The 17160-nt window shown below is 38.8% G+C and overlaps 1 protein-coding gene across 2 annotated transcripts in view; it reads left to right on the plus strand.

Annotated features, from left to right (window-relative positions):
• Positions 1-17160, plus strand: part of MLLT3 (MLLT3 super elongation complex subunit) — a 148049-nt gene that overhangs the window by 116949 nt on the left and 13940 nt on the right. For both annotated transcript variants that reach the window (XM_060762444.2, XM_060762445.2), the window contains one exon: positions 13985-14063. In XM_060762444.2, coding sequence (XP_060618427.2) covers positions 13985-14063 — 79 coding nt within the window. The remainder of the gene's footprint in view (positions 1-13984; positions 14064-17160) is intronic.

The raw sequence follows: 17160 nt of genomic DNA on the forward strand, positions 1-17160 counted from the left end.
AGCTTCTGTAGACCTAGCAGTTTGAAAACATGCAAATGTGAGTAGATCAATAGGTACCGCTCTGACGGGAAGGTAACAATGCTCCATACTGTCATGCTGGCCACATGGTCTTGTCTATGTCTATGGACAATGCTGGCTCTTTGGCTTAGAAATGGAGATGAGCACCATCCCCCAGAGCTGGACACAACTGGACTTAATGCCAGGTGAAAACCTTTACCTTACCTGTATTTGCAGGTAACTTAGAGATGGCACCCAAACCTGAATACAAAATTCATTTATATAGATAAGGTCTATATGCCTTCTGATTCAGTTGTGCAAAGGTATTCTTACGAGATCCCATCCTAGCTGCACTCTTTCTGCTATCTGTTTTAACAATGCTAATAGAATAGATTTACTCCTATACTAAAATAGAAGGAAATTTACACATATTTTCATCATTTGAAACCTAAGGTTCTTTTAAAGAACTCAGCACCTTTGGGTTCATTTTAAAAAGCACATGGAATGATTGAGCTATCAATATTTATTGAAACATGAGCCTCACAACTTCCCGTAAAAGTAAGTTGTTTTGGATACTTTGGATCTCATAAGCATTTTGACTAAAAAGTAATGAACAATAGCCAAATTTTCTATCTCGTCCTAATGGTAGTGTTGAAAGGATGGAATTAGCTATGCATATCTTTACATTTGGGCTCTTGTCCTTATTTTGCTCCATGTAACCCTATGTAGCTGGAAATAACCTTTTATCTAGAAGAGTATCTGGATTATTATGGTTTGTATATAAGTGGTTTGACTTTGCAAACAACCTACTGAAGCAAAATTTCTAAATTATTTAGACCTTTTTGCTTTTGATATTAGGAAAGAGGTTATTTGTTCCTTCTATCTTTTTATTCATTTCCTATCATGCCTTTTTCATTCCTGCTGATTCTTTGTTGTGAAAATAGAACTCATATACAGGGTGTCCCTGAGTTACAAACATTTGACTTACAAATGACTCATATTTAAGAACGGCTATGATACAACAGGAAGTAAGAGAAATCTGTCCCTTGGAAGGGAAGTTTACTCCTGAAAGTGCTATCATGGGGTAAAGGTGTAAAGGAAATGGATATATATATATATATATATATATATATATATATATATATATTAATTATATATAATGTATATATATGTAAGGTATAATATTTCTGCGCTTTTGCCTTTCTATCCTGTATGACTTAGTGGTTTGAGCGCTGGAGTAGGGTGCTAGGACACCAGGACTCAGAACCCTATTTGGCCCTGGAAATCCACTACAGAAGGTCACTCTCAGCCCCAAAAGAAGGCAAAATCAAACTCCCTCTGAATAAATTTGCCAAGAAAACCCCATAGGTTCACCTATTATGCTATAAGTAAGAAACAACTTGAAGGTATACAACAACATCCAGTATTCAGTCCTGTCCCTTGCCAACAGGGGTGCTTTCCATTTTAAAATAGTACTGCATTAAGCACTTACGCAGTATGATTTCTAGTTTTTATTGTACAGTAACCATCCCCTTCTACGCGTTGCTGTGGCTCAGTCTGTGTATATGTGTTTTGTGTGTGTATATATGTGTATATATGTGTGTATATATTTGTGTCTGTATATATGTGCTTTTATGCATGCGTTGTAATTTTTTTTTGTTTTTGGCTTTTTAAGTCTCTTCTGCTATGTTTTTCAGTGTTTTATGTGTGATGGTCACTTGTTGGCCTGATTAGTGTATTGTGTCTACATTTGGTATCAATTCGTCCAGTGGTTTTTGAGTTATGTTAATCCCACAAACGAACATTACATTTTTATTTATATAGATTATATGAGCTTGTCCGTTATACCTGTAGACGAATATGGTTGGAGTAATCTATACATCCCCATTTCATTGACACTTGGAGGAGTTTGAGATAGAACTATACTTTTAAAGTTATGGAAAAATACCTGAGTGAGTGATATCAAAGCTGTTTTGTTTGATATATTTTTTATGTTCAGAATAGTGCTGTCATACGGTGAAGCAGCCTATTAAGCATTCTACTGGGAATCATCTTATGGCAGTGTCTAACTGAACTATGCTACGTCTCTTTATTGCCTCTTTCTCCCCTAGCAGTGAAAATCTGCTTACTAAATGTTGTTATTCTATTCCTTGGTGCACAGTTTCGGCTCGAGTTATAACATCTACAGTAGGTTGATATAGTTCAGATTTTATGATCTTTTTATATACTAGACGTAGAGCCATCAAATAGGCAGTTGTTTTTCCTTCAGTTTAAAATATGTGATTTTTTTTTTGCTTCAAAGGATTGCAGCTAAACCTCCCATGTAATTGATGAGATTAATTTATATCTGAACATTTCCTGTTCAGAGCTTAAAGTGCCCCAACTGAAAGACGTTTTTCCTTCATACATCGTATATTCACAACTGTACTGATGAAAATGAGTGATTGCTTCAACTTTCTTTTTATTGGGCAGGGTACAAAGAGCCTGAGCTCAGCGTGCATTAAGAAAAGACATTGGCATGTATTTTGGAACTTGATTTTGAGGGGGGCGGATCTGTCTAATCAGCTACCAGCAATTTCTCTCATCTTCCCCCTCCTTCCTCACCCCACTGGCTCCACCTGAATTATGAAAAGGTTGCATTGTACTGCTTTGGTGGAGCGCAGGCAGAGCTGATTAAATATTATGCTGGATTTTAGTATGTTAGGGGACATTGGTCCCTTAATCAAAAAGGCATTTTCTGCATGCTGGTGAAAACTAGGAATAGTGAAGGGGTAGGATCACGTTGTGGTGATCATATGAAAAGTTGTGCCGTAGGTAGAAAGCTAACTCTCCCAAATGCATTCCCCATACCACACTTTATCAGTCCCAAAGGTCTCAGTAACCGCTGGTGCTTCTTCACAAGCCTGTGTTTGAGTAACACACGGTTGACACCATGCTGCTCTGTTCACAGTTGATCTCATCCAATTGTGAAACAATTGCATGCCAGACCGGATTGGTACTTGGATGGGAGGCAACCAGATGAAACCACGGATTTCTGGACAGGATTAGGAAGGACTCTTGTTCTGATGCAACCTGTTCAGTTTTATTTGGCTGCTGTTTAGTTAATCACATAAATGCTAACAAGAACTGTGTGTCTGGATTACTTCTGTGGAAGGTAAACTGCTGAGATGAGTGAGAATTTGGGAAAGCTCAAGAGTTTGGTTAGCATTTCTCCATTCTCATATACCCTAGAGAGGAGCCCCTGGTGGTGCAATGGGTCAAATCCTTCTGCCCGCAGGGCTGAAGACCGGCAGGTTGGAGGTTCGAATCCAGGGACAGCGAGGATAAGCTCCCTCTGTCAGCTCCAGCTCCCCATGCGGGGACATAAGAGAAGCCTCCCACAAGGATGGTAAAACATCAAAACATCCGGGCATCCCCTGGGCAACGTCCTTGCAGATGGCCAATTCTCTCACACTAGAAGCAACTTTAAGTTTTTCAAGTCGCTCCTGACACACACACACACACACACACACACACACACATGTCCTAGAAATTAGAATTTTAAAAATCAACCCAGAAAACCTGGGCTGACTTTTCCATGCAAATATTGTACCTTCATGTTTAGGAAAAAAGGTACATCCTCTTCTCTGAGTGGAATGGCAAAAGTTGAGAGCTTAGTCCATCCAAGGAGAACCTAAAATAAGTACCATGTCACCACTTCTGTTTTTTCTGAATATCCACGTAGGAAAACAGTTTCAGGGCTGACTGATCTTCTGAGGCAGCATTGGTGCTTTCCCCTCTCCACATAATGACCCTTGACATACCCATGGGTCATATAACAATCCATAACTTTAGCTCCAAAACCTGCCCTTGATGTATACATATGTGGTCGACTTATACATGAGTACATATGATAGTTGGATTGTGAGCTCTGCCCTAATAGAGCTAAAATTAGAAGCATGTTTTATTCACACAGCTCAGATTATTTTCTTTATACATAGCCAAAATTATGACTCAGAAGATCAACAAGCACCTATTTACCACACATCCCAAGGAAGATAACTATCGTCCTCTGAATCAAGAGTAATTGTAAATCTTGTTTGTACCTGATGCAAAGATTGGGCAGAAATTTCTGTGCTTTCATCTCCCCAGTAGAGGCTGATGAGAAAGAACCAATGAGCCATGTGGATAGACCCGCAGCATTCGTGTGCTTCTCTTTGGGCAACGTCTTTCAGCTCGGAAAACCTCTACTTAAAAAGATCTGGCACACTGTTATTCGTTACAGCATGTTGGAGACATCTCTTTGCACACAATTTCAGAATGACTAATCTTGATGGAATGCTCATGATTTCTCCAATTGGTATATTCAATCTGTGTTACTTGGTGAGACTAATTTAGTTAGCAAGGAATGGTTCCTTCTGTGCATTTCTGGTGGGCCATGTCATTGAGCGATCCCAGCTGGGAAGTCGTTTCTTCTGCATATTAGACTTGCATGAGGTGGGGAATGCACAGCATCTTTGGGACAGATTACCTTACAAACTACTGTGGCACCTACTTAGATTTAAGAGACATAAAACGGATGGCCAAGTGTAGCCAAATACATTTGGCAAGTTTTATTGCTGCTCAGTAGACAAGCAGAAGAGAAACAGAGCAGGAGTCTTTGAAATAGATTGCTGCAGAGGTTTACAATCGATTTTATTCTCTTACAACAGATTGAGATGAGAATCTGGTAGTTTTCCAGACACTCTCGACCTGCAAATCCAAGCATTCCTGACATTGCTTATGCTGCTTGGGAGTGATAGATATTGCAGACCAGAAACATCTGAAAATTCACAAAATGTCCACCCTTTTGTGATCAAAAGGGCTTCTTGTTCTTTTTGAAAGATAAAAAAGGTATCTGTATTGATTGTGGAAATGCACTTCTAATCAGTCTGTTTAAAATTTGTTTAAAATATACTAGTAATTAAGAGAGGAATGTGAAGAAGAAGTTTTTAAGGGATGATAAAATACTCTGTTATCTCGGTGGAAACATTTTAAATGAAGTGTTGAGATAATGTTGGTGATGGCCTAACACTATAGAAGAAAAAATTACAGATAACTGATGTGAATGAATAGTAAAGTAGCCAGGGGACTTGTGGAGATTTTAAACCTTATTTTATTTTTTAATGAAAAAAGCAGCATTTGTGATGATAAAATTGTAAAGCTTATTGCCCTGAGTCACCTTGCTTAAATTCGTACTCGAAATAATAGATGAGCATTTTCAACTAGTACATTATTCAATAGCTACTCTTAGCAATGGCAAAATAACCATTTTTAAGCACCACGATCATGTAAAAGAGAATTGGTTGTGTATATTCCAGTCAGCAGACTTTTCCATTGTACAAATACACTTTCTCTTAATAGAACCTGACTTGGGGCACTTTTCTTAATGTAGCTTTATTGCATTCTCTGATTTTTTTTTAAAAAAAGAGACCACCCATTGTATGGGTGCATTTACTGGTAAACACTGGGATATCAAGATCCCATTTAACTGTCATGTGAAAAAGACGTATGTAAAAAGAGAATAAGTTGGTGTAGGAAGTCTGCTAGAGAAGATAGATAAACACACATGCAATATGAGTGTGTAAAATATATTTTAAACAACTTTGTTAGCAAAATTTGCTTTGGCAGCAAACCATAGGAGCCGAAAACTCCTGCAATAAAAACATCACAGTTTCAGCCAAAGAAAACATTTTCTGTGCCTGGTAGCATTGCTTGATTTATTAATACTATTTTCAGCTCTTTTTGATCACATACATTATAGGAAGACAAATATTCAGTAGGGATCCCATACATAAACAGCTAGTGGTCCCTTTCCATTTCCATTTCAAGACTCCTACAAGGTGTTGTTTGAAATTCTAGGACAAGTTGCCATAGTTGTAACTATATCATTTGCAAAGTGCTGCTGAAGGACTTTCTAGTTTAAATCATAAGACATCCAGTGATTCATAAAGTACTGCGCTGGTTACTATAAAGCAGCCCAACTATTACTTAACATCAGAGCAGGTAATCAAATCGTAGCTGTGACACCCATACCTTCAAGCTCTCTTGACAAACATCTATACATCTTTGCCAATGGTAGGACTGACACAACTTGTTATCAGCTCCTCCCACTGAATTTAGTATTGATAATGAGTATTCTTGGGTATGCAGATTGTTGTTGTTCATTCGTTCAGTCGTCTCCGACTCTTCGTGACCTCATGGACCAGCCCATGCCAGAGCTCCCTGTCGGCCGTTACCACCCCCAGCTCCCTCAAGGTCAGTCCAGTCACTTCAAGGATGCCATCCATCCATCTTGCCCTTGGTCGGCCCCTCTTCCTTTTGCCTTCCACTTTCCCCAGCATAATTGTCTTCTCTAGGCGTTCCTGTCTCCTCATGATGTGGCCAAAGTACTTCAACTTTGTCTCTAGTATCTTTCCCTCCAGTGAGCAGTCGGGCTTTATTTCCTGGAGGATGGACTGGTTGGATCTTCTCGCAGTCCAAGGCACTCTCAGGACTTTCCTCCAACACCACAGCTCAAAAGCATCGATCTTCCTTCGCTCAGCCTTCCCTAAGGTCCAGCTCTCACATCCGTAGGTTACTACAGGGAATACCATGGCTTTGACTAGGCGGATCTTTGTTGCCAGTCTGATGTCTCTACTCTTTACTATTTTATCGAGATTGGACATTGCTCTCCTCCCAAGAAGTAAGCGTCTTCTGATTTCCTGGCTACAGTCTGTATCTGCAGTAATCTTTGCACCTAGAAATACAAAGTCTGTCACGGCCTCCACGGTTTCTCCCTCTATTTTCCAGTTGTCAATCATTCTTGTTGCCATAATCTTGGTTTTTTTGACGTTTAGCTGCAACCCGGCATGATGTGCAGATATCTAACAAATATTTGATACTTGGCATTTCAGTATATTTCACTCAACAATTCTTAGTATAATTCTAAGTACTCTGTATTGCAGTAGCATTTTGTTCACTTTGAAGTCATTCACCCAGGAAGCATTCTACTGAATAAGCCAAAAGAAGCACGCTATATACTTGAGTATAAAAAAGCATTTAACCTACTGATGCCTCAATGTAATTTTATTGGTATCTATTTTTATTTTGAAATTTAGCAGTAGCCTCTGCCTTTCCCACCCTTGGCTTACACTCAAATCAATACGTTTTCCAAGTTTTTTATGGTAAAATTAGGTGTCTCGGCTTATATTCAGTTCGGCTTATACTCAAGTATATACAGTAATTGTTTTATTCAGAAATTCAAAGTTTACACCTGATATCCATTCTTCATTGTTACTTTCTTCTTTTAATCGACTAGGAGATCACAGATTTGGGTAGAGGCTGAAAAGCACAAAACTGTTGAAAGGAATATGTGCAACTCAAATTTGCCACAATTCTCTTTTTGATATAAAATAGAGAATAATGTATATATGTATATATTTGCTAATTCTGGCGACTTCAGATATCAGTTGTGAGGAACTGCTAAGTTGATATATACATTTCCGAGAAAGCACCACCTTTTCTACTCTTTGAGGGCAAATAATGGACACTTTCAAAAATCATGTGTTATTGCACATGTTGTGCTAATTCAGAGCACACTGAGAATGATCCATTGCGGAACATGATATTACCTCTAACCCACTGTCTCATGTTCTTTGATAAGATGAAGCACTTTTGTGGCGCACAGGTGTTTGTTTAATTAAAAACACTTTTAACATCTTATTTTCAAAGTCTTGATTTTTGTGAACCTGTGTAGTATTGCATGCATTTTGTACAGAAATAGTATTTCACGTTTTATGTATTTAACCCATGTATTGTGGCAGATAACACCTAGTAATTAGAATCGTATCACTTGCAGAATACAAGCCTAGTGTGTTCAATTATTTCTTGAACTGTTGTGTTATTATCATATTTCATATCTAAATGCAATATCCCAAGATCTGAAAAAATCATGGTGCATTAGTGCACAGTAGTTTTAAAAGTTGAGTTGTGTGCTGAGCTATTTTTTCTTTACTATCTAAGACGCAATTTAATCAATATTGTTATACGAAGTTCTTAAAAACCTTTACTTGTTTTTAAACCTAGTAGATATTAGTCTGATTTCTTTCTCATTCAGCTATAGTAATAAAATGTGTGAGAATTGTGTACTTAACATAGCTTAAGTCTCTATATTCATTATCCAGTCCTTTTATAAAAGCATGACCTTTTGAGATCATAACCTTTTAGAGAAGAGCCAAAAACACGTTTGAGTAGAATCTTCTCAAGTGATATACAATCAAATGTATTTATGCAAGGCAATTGGCTTCATTTGTTGGACTTTTTTTTCATGTCAGGAGCAACTTGAGAAACTGCAAGTCACTTCTGGTGTGAGAGAATTGACCATCTGTAAGGATATTGCTCAGGGGACGCCCGGATGTTTTACCATCCTGTGGGAGGCTTCTCTCATGTCCTCGCTTGGGAAGCTAGCGCTTGACAAACGGGAGCTTACCCCGCTACCCGGATTCGAACCACCAACCTTTCAGTCAACATGTTCAGCCTGTGCAAGGGTTTAACCTATTGCGCCACTGGGGGCTCCAGCCATTGAACTGAACAACTTGTTGACGCTGATCTGTTAGGAAACAAAGAATATGCCAGTGCATAAAAATAACAGTTCTTCAAAAGTGTTTTTCAGTGCCCAAAAATTTATATCTACTCTTCTATAAAACAACTTATTTTATATTATGCGCTCAAGCTCTTTTAAATAAAGTAGACAAAATAAAGTAGACTTTGATAAAAATAACATATTTGGTTTACTCACAACCTTCATGTGTTCAGCATACACAGTCACACAACCTATCAGTCGGTTACAGGTATGTTTGAGATAGTTTCTGTGCAGTCTGGTCAGAACATCTCTCTTAGAATAAACAGAAGTCAGGTGTTTGCAAGCCTGCAATCTGAGCAGTCCCAAAGTCTAACGAAGTCAGAGCACTGTGCTCATCTCAGAGCAGATCACATGGTCTGCAACCCCTCCCACGACTTCTCAGGGGGAAAAACATAGAGCAAGGAAATAAAGCTGCATATCAGAACATACAATAAGTAGGCAACCGAACTATAAATCAACAAATTACTAGAGGAGGCTTGAAGAAGGTCGTAATTTCCAACAAGTCAATTCATCTTAAATGGGTAGCATGCATTTACTGACCTTTTCATATTAGTTTATATATGTTTGGTGGTAGTGACATCAGTAGACTAGTAAATCTATTTCATTCTGAACATTAAAAGAGCTGTCCATGAAACTGAACGTATTTGGGGAATAAGGTTTGGCATCAAGTATGGGCTTAAACCTAAGTAAATCACAGCAAAAGTAATTGACATATGACCTAACTAAATGAAGCACTGAAACAAAATATAATTGTGAATTATGTAAAATTAATTAAAAGTGCATTTTTAAAAGACCTAGTTATTCAAATTTCAGCCACATAGTTCAGAACTATGAAGAGCAGTATTGGAGAATGGCTGTAAGATGTGAATAAATAAAAATAACTAGACTGTGGTCTTGAGAAATCTTGATACACACAGGGATCAGACATGCTTCAACTTCTAACTTTAATAAGTGACGAATGGAGTTTTTATCCTCTCTAAGTCTTCTCTCCAGATGAAAGTTGAACACAACAGTATATATATTTTTTACAAAATAAATAGGCATCTTCTGCTTTACTACTCACTGATACTAGAGCCACCAGCCTTGTATGACTTATACTGAATCTAAATACTTCCCTGGATTTGTATTTTAGGGAGATAGTTATGCAATAAGATTTTTACAAAAATAGATTTGTTTTTTCTTCATTCTCTAGTGATCCTTTCTGATTTTATGAAGTGTGGGTGGTAAACTGTCTTCTTGATGATGGATCAGTTCTGTGTACTCTTTGGAGCCAGCCTAAGTCGCAGCCATGCCTTTGTTTTTCACATTACAATAGATTCCAGTATCTATATCACCCAATAACTGGTGACTACAGGATCAACTATGTAGTGGCAACTATTGATGATCTGATTAAATCAGTACAGTTGCATCTGAAACTAAATGTTGATTAGTTTCCAGATAATAGAAAATCAATATTGTGTATCTGTACCTACTGAATCCAATAATTTTGTATGGAGGGGGAACCAATGCGGATGGTTATTAGTTTTCTGTGTAATGTATTGTAACAAGTATTTGTGTCTTCTTGACTGAAATCAGAATTTCTTCTTGAAAATGGCCAAGAATTAAGTAGAATTCAGAAACTGCAGCATACCTGCTAAAATATTGCTGTAAACGTCATTAGAATCTTGCTGCCACCTTTCACAACTGCACAGTAAAGCAGTTACAATACCATACAAAACTTTATTACAGTCACTGACCAGCACACAGTAAAGCAGTACAACTTATTAAGCATATAATATAAGAAACACTAGGGGCCGCAGTGGCGCAGTGGGTTAAACCACTAAGCTTCAGAACTTGATGATTGGAAGGACAGCAGTTCGAATCCGCAGACAGGGTGAGCTCTCATTGTTAGCCCCAGCTTCTGCCAACCTAGCAGTTCAAAAACATGTAAATATGAGTGGATCAATAGGTAGCACTTCAGTGGGAAGGTAACAGCATCCCATGCAGTCATGCTGGCCACATACTCTATGAGGACAACACCTTCTCTTGAGCTTAGAAATTGAGGTGAACACCACCACCCAGAATCGGACTCGATTAGGCTTAATTTAAAGGGAAAGTCTTTTCCTTTACTATAAGGAACCGTATTTTCCTACACCATTGTATATAATATGACTTGAGCATCCACAGATTTTTTTTTTCCTGTGGAAGGGTTCTGCAATCAAATGCCAGCAGATACTTAAAGGCCCACAATATGCCTGTTGTAGAAAAGGCTACACTTGTTAAATTCTGACAATCAGTAATGGTGACAAGAAAGTAGTACAATTTAAGTATTTGAGGCAAGAGACAAGTGTTTTCCTCCAACATAATGAGTATATTTCAACTGGCTGCTCACAGTTTGTTTTGGCTGTTGATAATGATTAATACTGCAAAGCTTTGTACAGGAGTGTTAAACATAATTTCTAGTGTTTTTTATTGTTTCAAGTCCCTCTCATACTAGACGGGAGGGCAGAAGGGAAGAAAGTACCGGGGCAGAGACAAAAGGTGACGTGGGCATGGGGCCAAGCAAAGCAAAAGAGCAAAGAAGCAGGAAACTTAAGGAAGAGAAAATAGAGGTGAGGAAGATAAGGCAAAGCTGGCACTCCACAGAAAGGCCTGGACGGCTGCCCAGCTCAGTATAATTCTCTCCCTCCATAAAGCCAGTCTTGATGATGTCAGATTAGTACACATTTTCTTCTTGTGTTGTGCCCCTGTCCGGTCTGCTTGTTATTCATCTTCTTCAGTATATCGCTGAATGCCTATCAGCTCTCCTTTTCTGGATCACTCCTATTTATCTTACATAGGCAAGCCCCTCGTTGTCCAAGTATGATGGCCTTCCAAGTTCTTGGAAGTTACCTGTGCATGAGGTTTTTTTTTTTTAATGTGTGGTAGTCGGTGCACAACCAATCAACACACAGTCTTCACAAACTGAGGGTCCCAACCAGTGGCAAGGTTAACACAACAACGGTGGCTTCTCAATCTCTTGCAGCCTACTTCTGCTTGATCCGTTGTTGAGGTCTTCAGATCATCTAGAGTTCATTTCATTAATGAGGAGAGGAAAATCCATAGAAAGTGCACACTGTCTTTCATCTGAACAATATTTCTGTGTTGTTTCATTCTTGATATTTGAATTATATTTATTTCATGAAAACTTTTCAGTGTATAAAAGCGACACAATCCAATCTACATAGCACAGACCCACACAATCCTTGCTTGCTCACTTTTTATTATTATTGTGGGGGGAGCTTATGTACACAGGATTCTCTGCTTGTAGGCCCCCCCCCTCTATTGTGTGCTAGGAAGGACTGTTGATACAAGGCAGGATAAGTGCTGTGCATGAAGTGAAAAAGATACAAACCTCCCAAGTGTGTGCGGAGCTTTCAATTTGCTTGCTTTTCCAAGTCCCAGCTGTGAGAGCTGCAGATGTCATTCATGTGAGAACAGATGCTCGCTCCTTCCCTCTTCCCGCTCCCCACCTTCCTTACGTCCTCCCAAAAAAGAAAGATGTTCCATTAACTTGCCTCACAATCTTTTTGATTGCGAGGCACGGCTTTAAAAGGCTATAAATCTGCCTTCTCATTATGAAGGGCAGCAATAGATTGATTTATGGCGAAGCACAACTGTTGGACTGAGAACATGAAAGTGCAGGTTAGCACTGAATTTTTGCTGGGCTAGACGTTATCACTGCTGTTTGTGTGTGTTTGGGGATTTTTTGTTTTATTACTTGGACTGGTAATTTATATCTATGCATGTCCAACATCTGTCTTCATTAATTTGGACAGAAACCAAGGAGTTCTACCTAACTTAATGCTGCAGCCACATTGGGATGAGTTTCCATTCCAATACAGGGTTAGATGGGCATTCACACTGGGCCAAAATGATCTGAATATTCTGTCATGATGGCTTGGGTGAGAGTATGCAGCCTTGCCGTACGCCTTTCCCAATCTTGAACCAGTCTGTTGTTCCGTGGTCAGTTCTTACTGTTGCTACTTGGTCCTTGTACAGATTCCTCAGGAGAGAGACAAGGTGGCTTGGTATGCCCATCCCACCAAGAACTTGCCACAATTTATTATGATCCACACAGTCAAAGGCTTTAGAATAGAAAAGAAGCAGAAATAGATGTTTTTCTGAAACTCCCTGCCTTTCTCCATTATCCAGCGGATATTGGCAATCTGGTCTCTTGTTCCTCTGCCTTTTCTAAACCCAGCTTGCACATCTGGTAACTCTCGTTCCATGTATTGCTGGAGTCTTCCTTGCAGGATCTTGAGCATTACCTTACTGGCATGAGAAATAAGGGCCACTGTACGGAAGTTTGAGCAGTCTTTCGCATTTTCCTTTTTTGGTATGGGGATATAAGTTGATTTTTTCCAGTCTGATGGCCATTCTTGTGTTTTCCATATTTGCTGGCATAGAAACATGAAAATCAAAAGGTAACGTTTTTCAAAGCAAAAACATAGTGACAACAGTGCAGCCATGTACAACAAAGCAGATGCAAACAGATGTAATAGTATCAGTAAACTTCAAGCTATTTTGCTAAACAAGCAGAGGCAAGTCCGGGCTTCGCCTCCTTCCTCTTACGCTGGTCACACAGGCATCCTCCAATTCTCAGTAATCTCAGATCTTTTTTTTTTTTTTTTTTTGGAAGGGGAGATTATGTTTATCAGTAAACATCCCTTAACATTTAATCTGTTGATTTTACAAATATGTTTAATATTTCCTTTTTTTTAATAGAATGCAGAGTGCAGATTTAAGTGTCTTGTAGAGTTTAGTTTCTCCACTCGTATTTTGTCTGTTTGTACCTGCTTTCTGCAAGGAAAGGCTTTGTAATCAAGGAAAAACACCACAGTCTTCCTGATGACTGAGCAAGCTAGTGGGTGTGGGGAAAGGGTCGGTTGGAGTTGGAGCTGAAATTAAAAACAAAGGATTTTAGATGCTCATGATACTCTTTGTGGTGTCCCAGTCTGCCTATACAACTACCAAAATTGAACATTCCTGCAATGTAATACTAGGCCTCTTGCATATTTTGTGAGTTGCGTAGCCTCCACTTACTAAGGAAGTTCCCATTTTGTCTATGTATCGATGTGCAACCTTTTCCCTTAGGAATGTGGCCATTGTTTTTTGAACTGTTAATGATGCTTAGATCTTTTTAAAAGTAGCTTTGCATGAGGTGAGGGTGCTGGAATCTCTCTTTACACAATTTCATTGTTTATTGTTGAAACCATTGTCATTTATCATTATTTAAAGTTTTGGAGAGCCAATGAGTGAACTAATTTTTGTGCTTTTGTTTTGTTTTGCTTGTGTTGTCTACCCCTATTCTCTTGCCTTACCAAGTCTGAGCAACCTAGTCCTGCCAGTTCAAGCTCGAGTTCCAGCTCCAGTTTTACACCGTCTCAGAACAGCCGACAACAAGGTAAACGTTACAGAGAGAAAGGGGACTTGGGCCTGCAAACCAGGCAAATGATACAACAAATGTCATTTCAGATGGCTGCATATTTCATTTTGCTTGTTTTTCTATTTATTGCATGGGCCTAAATCCATTTAATCCGAGAACCTCTAGGAAATCAGCGGATGATTATTATATTTATTCCTATCCCACTTTATCTCTCTAAAAAGAGACTCAAAGCAGGTTACCAAATTCACACTGATATGTCCATTCTAGTTTATTTAGGCTATGTTGTCCTATCCTTCTTCTCATTTCATACCACAACTTTGTACGGTAGGTTCACCTGAAAGAGAGGGTAACTGGATCCGCCCAGGTGGCCGAGTGTCTCCCTTCTTGTAGGTTGACAGGCTGACCCAGAAATGTGGAATATGATGCCCTCCAGATGTTATTGCACTCCTTCACCACTGACTCTGTTGAGGGATTCAATACCTGGAGGGCACCCATTCGCCAGCCTTCTTCTATCCATCATACTGTCCTGACTTAGACTTGCTATCTTTTCAAGTCTGAATTAATAATTTAGACTTGACAAGTTTATGTATGTTTTAACATATTATAATTTATGTATATTTTATGCATGTTTTAACATATTATAAAAGCTGGTTTCTTGAGAGTTCCAGTTACCTGAGTTCTAGTTAACTGAGAGTCTTCTGTAGTAAGCTTGTGGTCTAAGTGGATCGGCCATGATATGTGATGCCATTTTTGAAATACAATTGAGATTGTAGCATTTTGCCCTACATGTTGCCTCCTTCATGTTAGCGGAGGCTCATTTGTGAGTGGTAATAGCTCAGAGTCATGTATGAATTGGGTACAAATGTTGAAAGGGAAGCACTGGCATGGTTTTTTGTAACGAAGTCAAGCAGTAGTTTGCTGTGGATAGAACAGCTTGAAAACAACTTCCCCAAAAATTGACAAACATGCAAAAAATAGGTATCAGTAAGACAAAACCACAGAAGACTTCTTTCAAGTTCCATAAACATTTTTAAAAAACACTGAGATAAACAAATTTCTTAGGCTTTATTGACTTTGGCTTTGCATCTAATCTCTGTTCAGTTTGGAGGAAGTCAGATTCTCTCTCTGCCAAAAATATTGCCCTAACCAGCTTACATGAAAACAGTTGAGAGAGTTCCTGTTGGATTGTTTCTGTTATAAATGGCATAATATGTATGTTCTTAACCAGCTGCTTTTAAATGCAGGAAATATTAGAAGAAAACTTGGGACTCCTTTCCCAGAGGCATTTTTTCTGTATTTTATAGATTCCTAAATGCCATAAATGTATATTTTTCTTCTGTAAAGATTGCAGGCAGACCGTTTCTAATACTTCCTTTGGCAGCAGATCACTGTATTAGAAGTAGTAGATCAAAATCTGTATGATGTAGTGTCACAGACTTTTTTATATGCATCGCCTCATTAGTTCTGCAAATGCCAAAGCCTTGAGCGCCCATTAAGTTCTATCAGCTAGCATTCTGTATTGGAGTTAAAGTTTCATAACTCAAAGTTAAACACCCATAGCTACTCCATATTCAGTAAAACTACATAGCCTTGCTGTAAGACTATGTAAATTTCCCTCCAGACCACCTTAATAGACAGTGGCTGCATCAGGTGAAAGAGATCTGTTCAGCTGCCTACTGGAGCAAAAAGAGGATGACATTTCTGGCCCACGTCCACCATTTAGCACAGTTCTCAACCTGTGGATCCCCAGGTGTTTTGGCCTGCAACTCCCAGAAATCCCAGCCAGTTTACCAGCTGTTAGGATTTCTGTGAATTGAAGGCCAAACCATCTGGGGGCTCACAGGTTGAGATCCATTGATTTAGCAGGACTGCAACTCTCAGAAGCAGGAGGTGCATTGGAGTTTGCCATCGTAGCCTTGCTCACTGTTGGGACAGGGACAGAAAGATTATCCTCCTTGAATCCTGGTCAACAGTTGAACAGGCCTCCTTTGCCCAATGCAACTACTGGCTTTAAAGTAGGCTAAAGAGTTGAGCCAGGTAGTTACGCATATATCACTGAGTAGCATATGTTGGATATTGGCAATCATCTTGATTGTGTTTCAGAAATGCAATCATAATGTGCATTCGTGGGATTGTTGAAACTGAACCAGTAGGGTGGTAGGGTTTTGTTTTGTATACTTGTTTCTGTTTATTCCATCAGACAATAAAACTCACAATGGTTTTTTTGTTGTTGTTGTTAATCCATATCAGAAATACAGGAACCAGGATGACTTTATGTTTGGAATTTGCCAGCCTCACAATATTATGGCCTCGAGGCTCATTATAGTTTCCATCACTGTTTTGGATGAGCGCTTTATGTTCACGGCTAATATGCTTTATTATTATAAAATTAAGCCTCATTGCAACATTGTCTTAGCAAACAACCAACAGTACTTTCTTTCTATCCCTCTCCCTGCAATCTTTTGTGCGACCCAAAAATACATTCCATGGAATCTCAGTTCTCCATAGCAGGACTTCTTAAACCTTTTCCATTTGCAGCCCCTTTCCATCTGAGAAATGTTAATGCAACTTTGGCTGTATAGGTATATGACATAGGTGTACAAATCAAACACTGAGTGGTGCTACAATGTAATTTGCAAGGCTGATTTTCCTTTTTATGAAGTACAGCTGAAGACTTTCTATAGAGTCTACTATAACTGCATGTTTGCTAATATCTAGGTGGCATTCAGATATTTTTATTGATGCCAAATTCTTTGCAACCACAACATCAAGTTAAGAGAACCCCATTTAGGGGCGGGACCCACAATTTAAGAAACAGACCTCTATAGCAGGTTCTGTAGGTGAGGAAGGGCTAAATTTATTTACTCTATTTATTTGTTTGTTTATTTGTATCCCATCTTTCTCTACACCGAAGGGGACTCAAGGCAGCTTTACATATGGCAACTATGTAATGCCTTTGAACAACAAACAGTTAAAATGCATTAAGTTAAAGATTTAAAATTAAAATTAAATGAACATATAAAACATCGCAATCACCAAAGTAGCTAATATAATGTCTCTTCTATTTCTGCAAACCAGATGATCCCACCCTTATTAGCCTTTTAGTCATATTGAT

This window comes from Anolis sagrei, chromosome 2 (genome assembly GCF_037176765.1).
Source record: "Anolis sagrei isolate rAnoSag1 chromosome 2, rAnoSag1.mat, whole genome shotgun sequence".
NCBI classification, from domain to species: Eukaryota; Metazoa; Chordata; class Lepidosauria; order Squamata; family Dactyloidae; genus Anolis; species Anolis sagrei.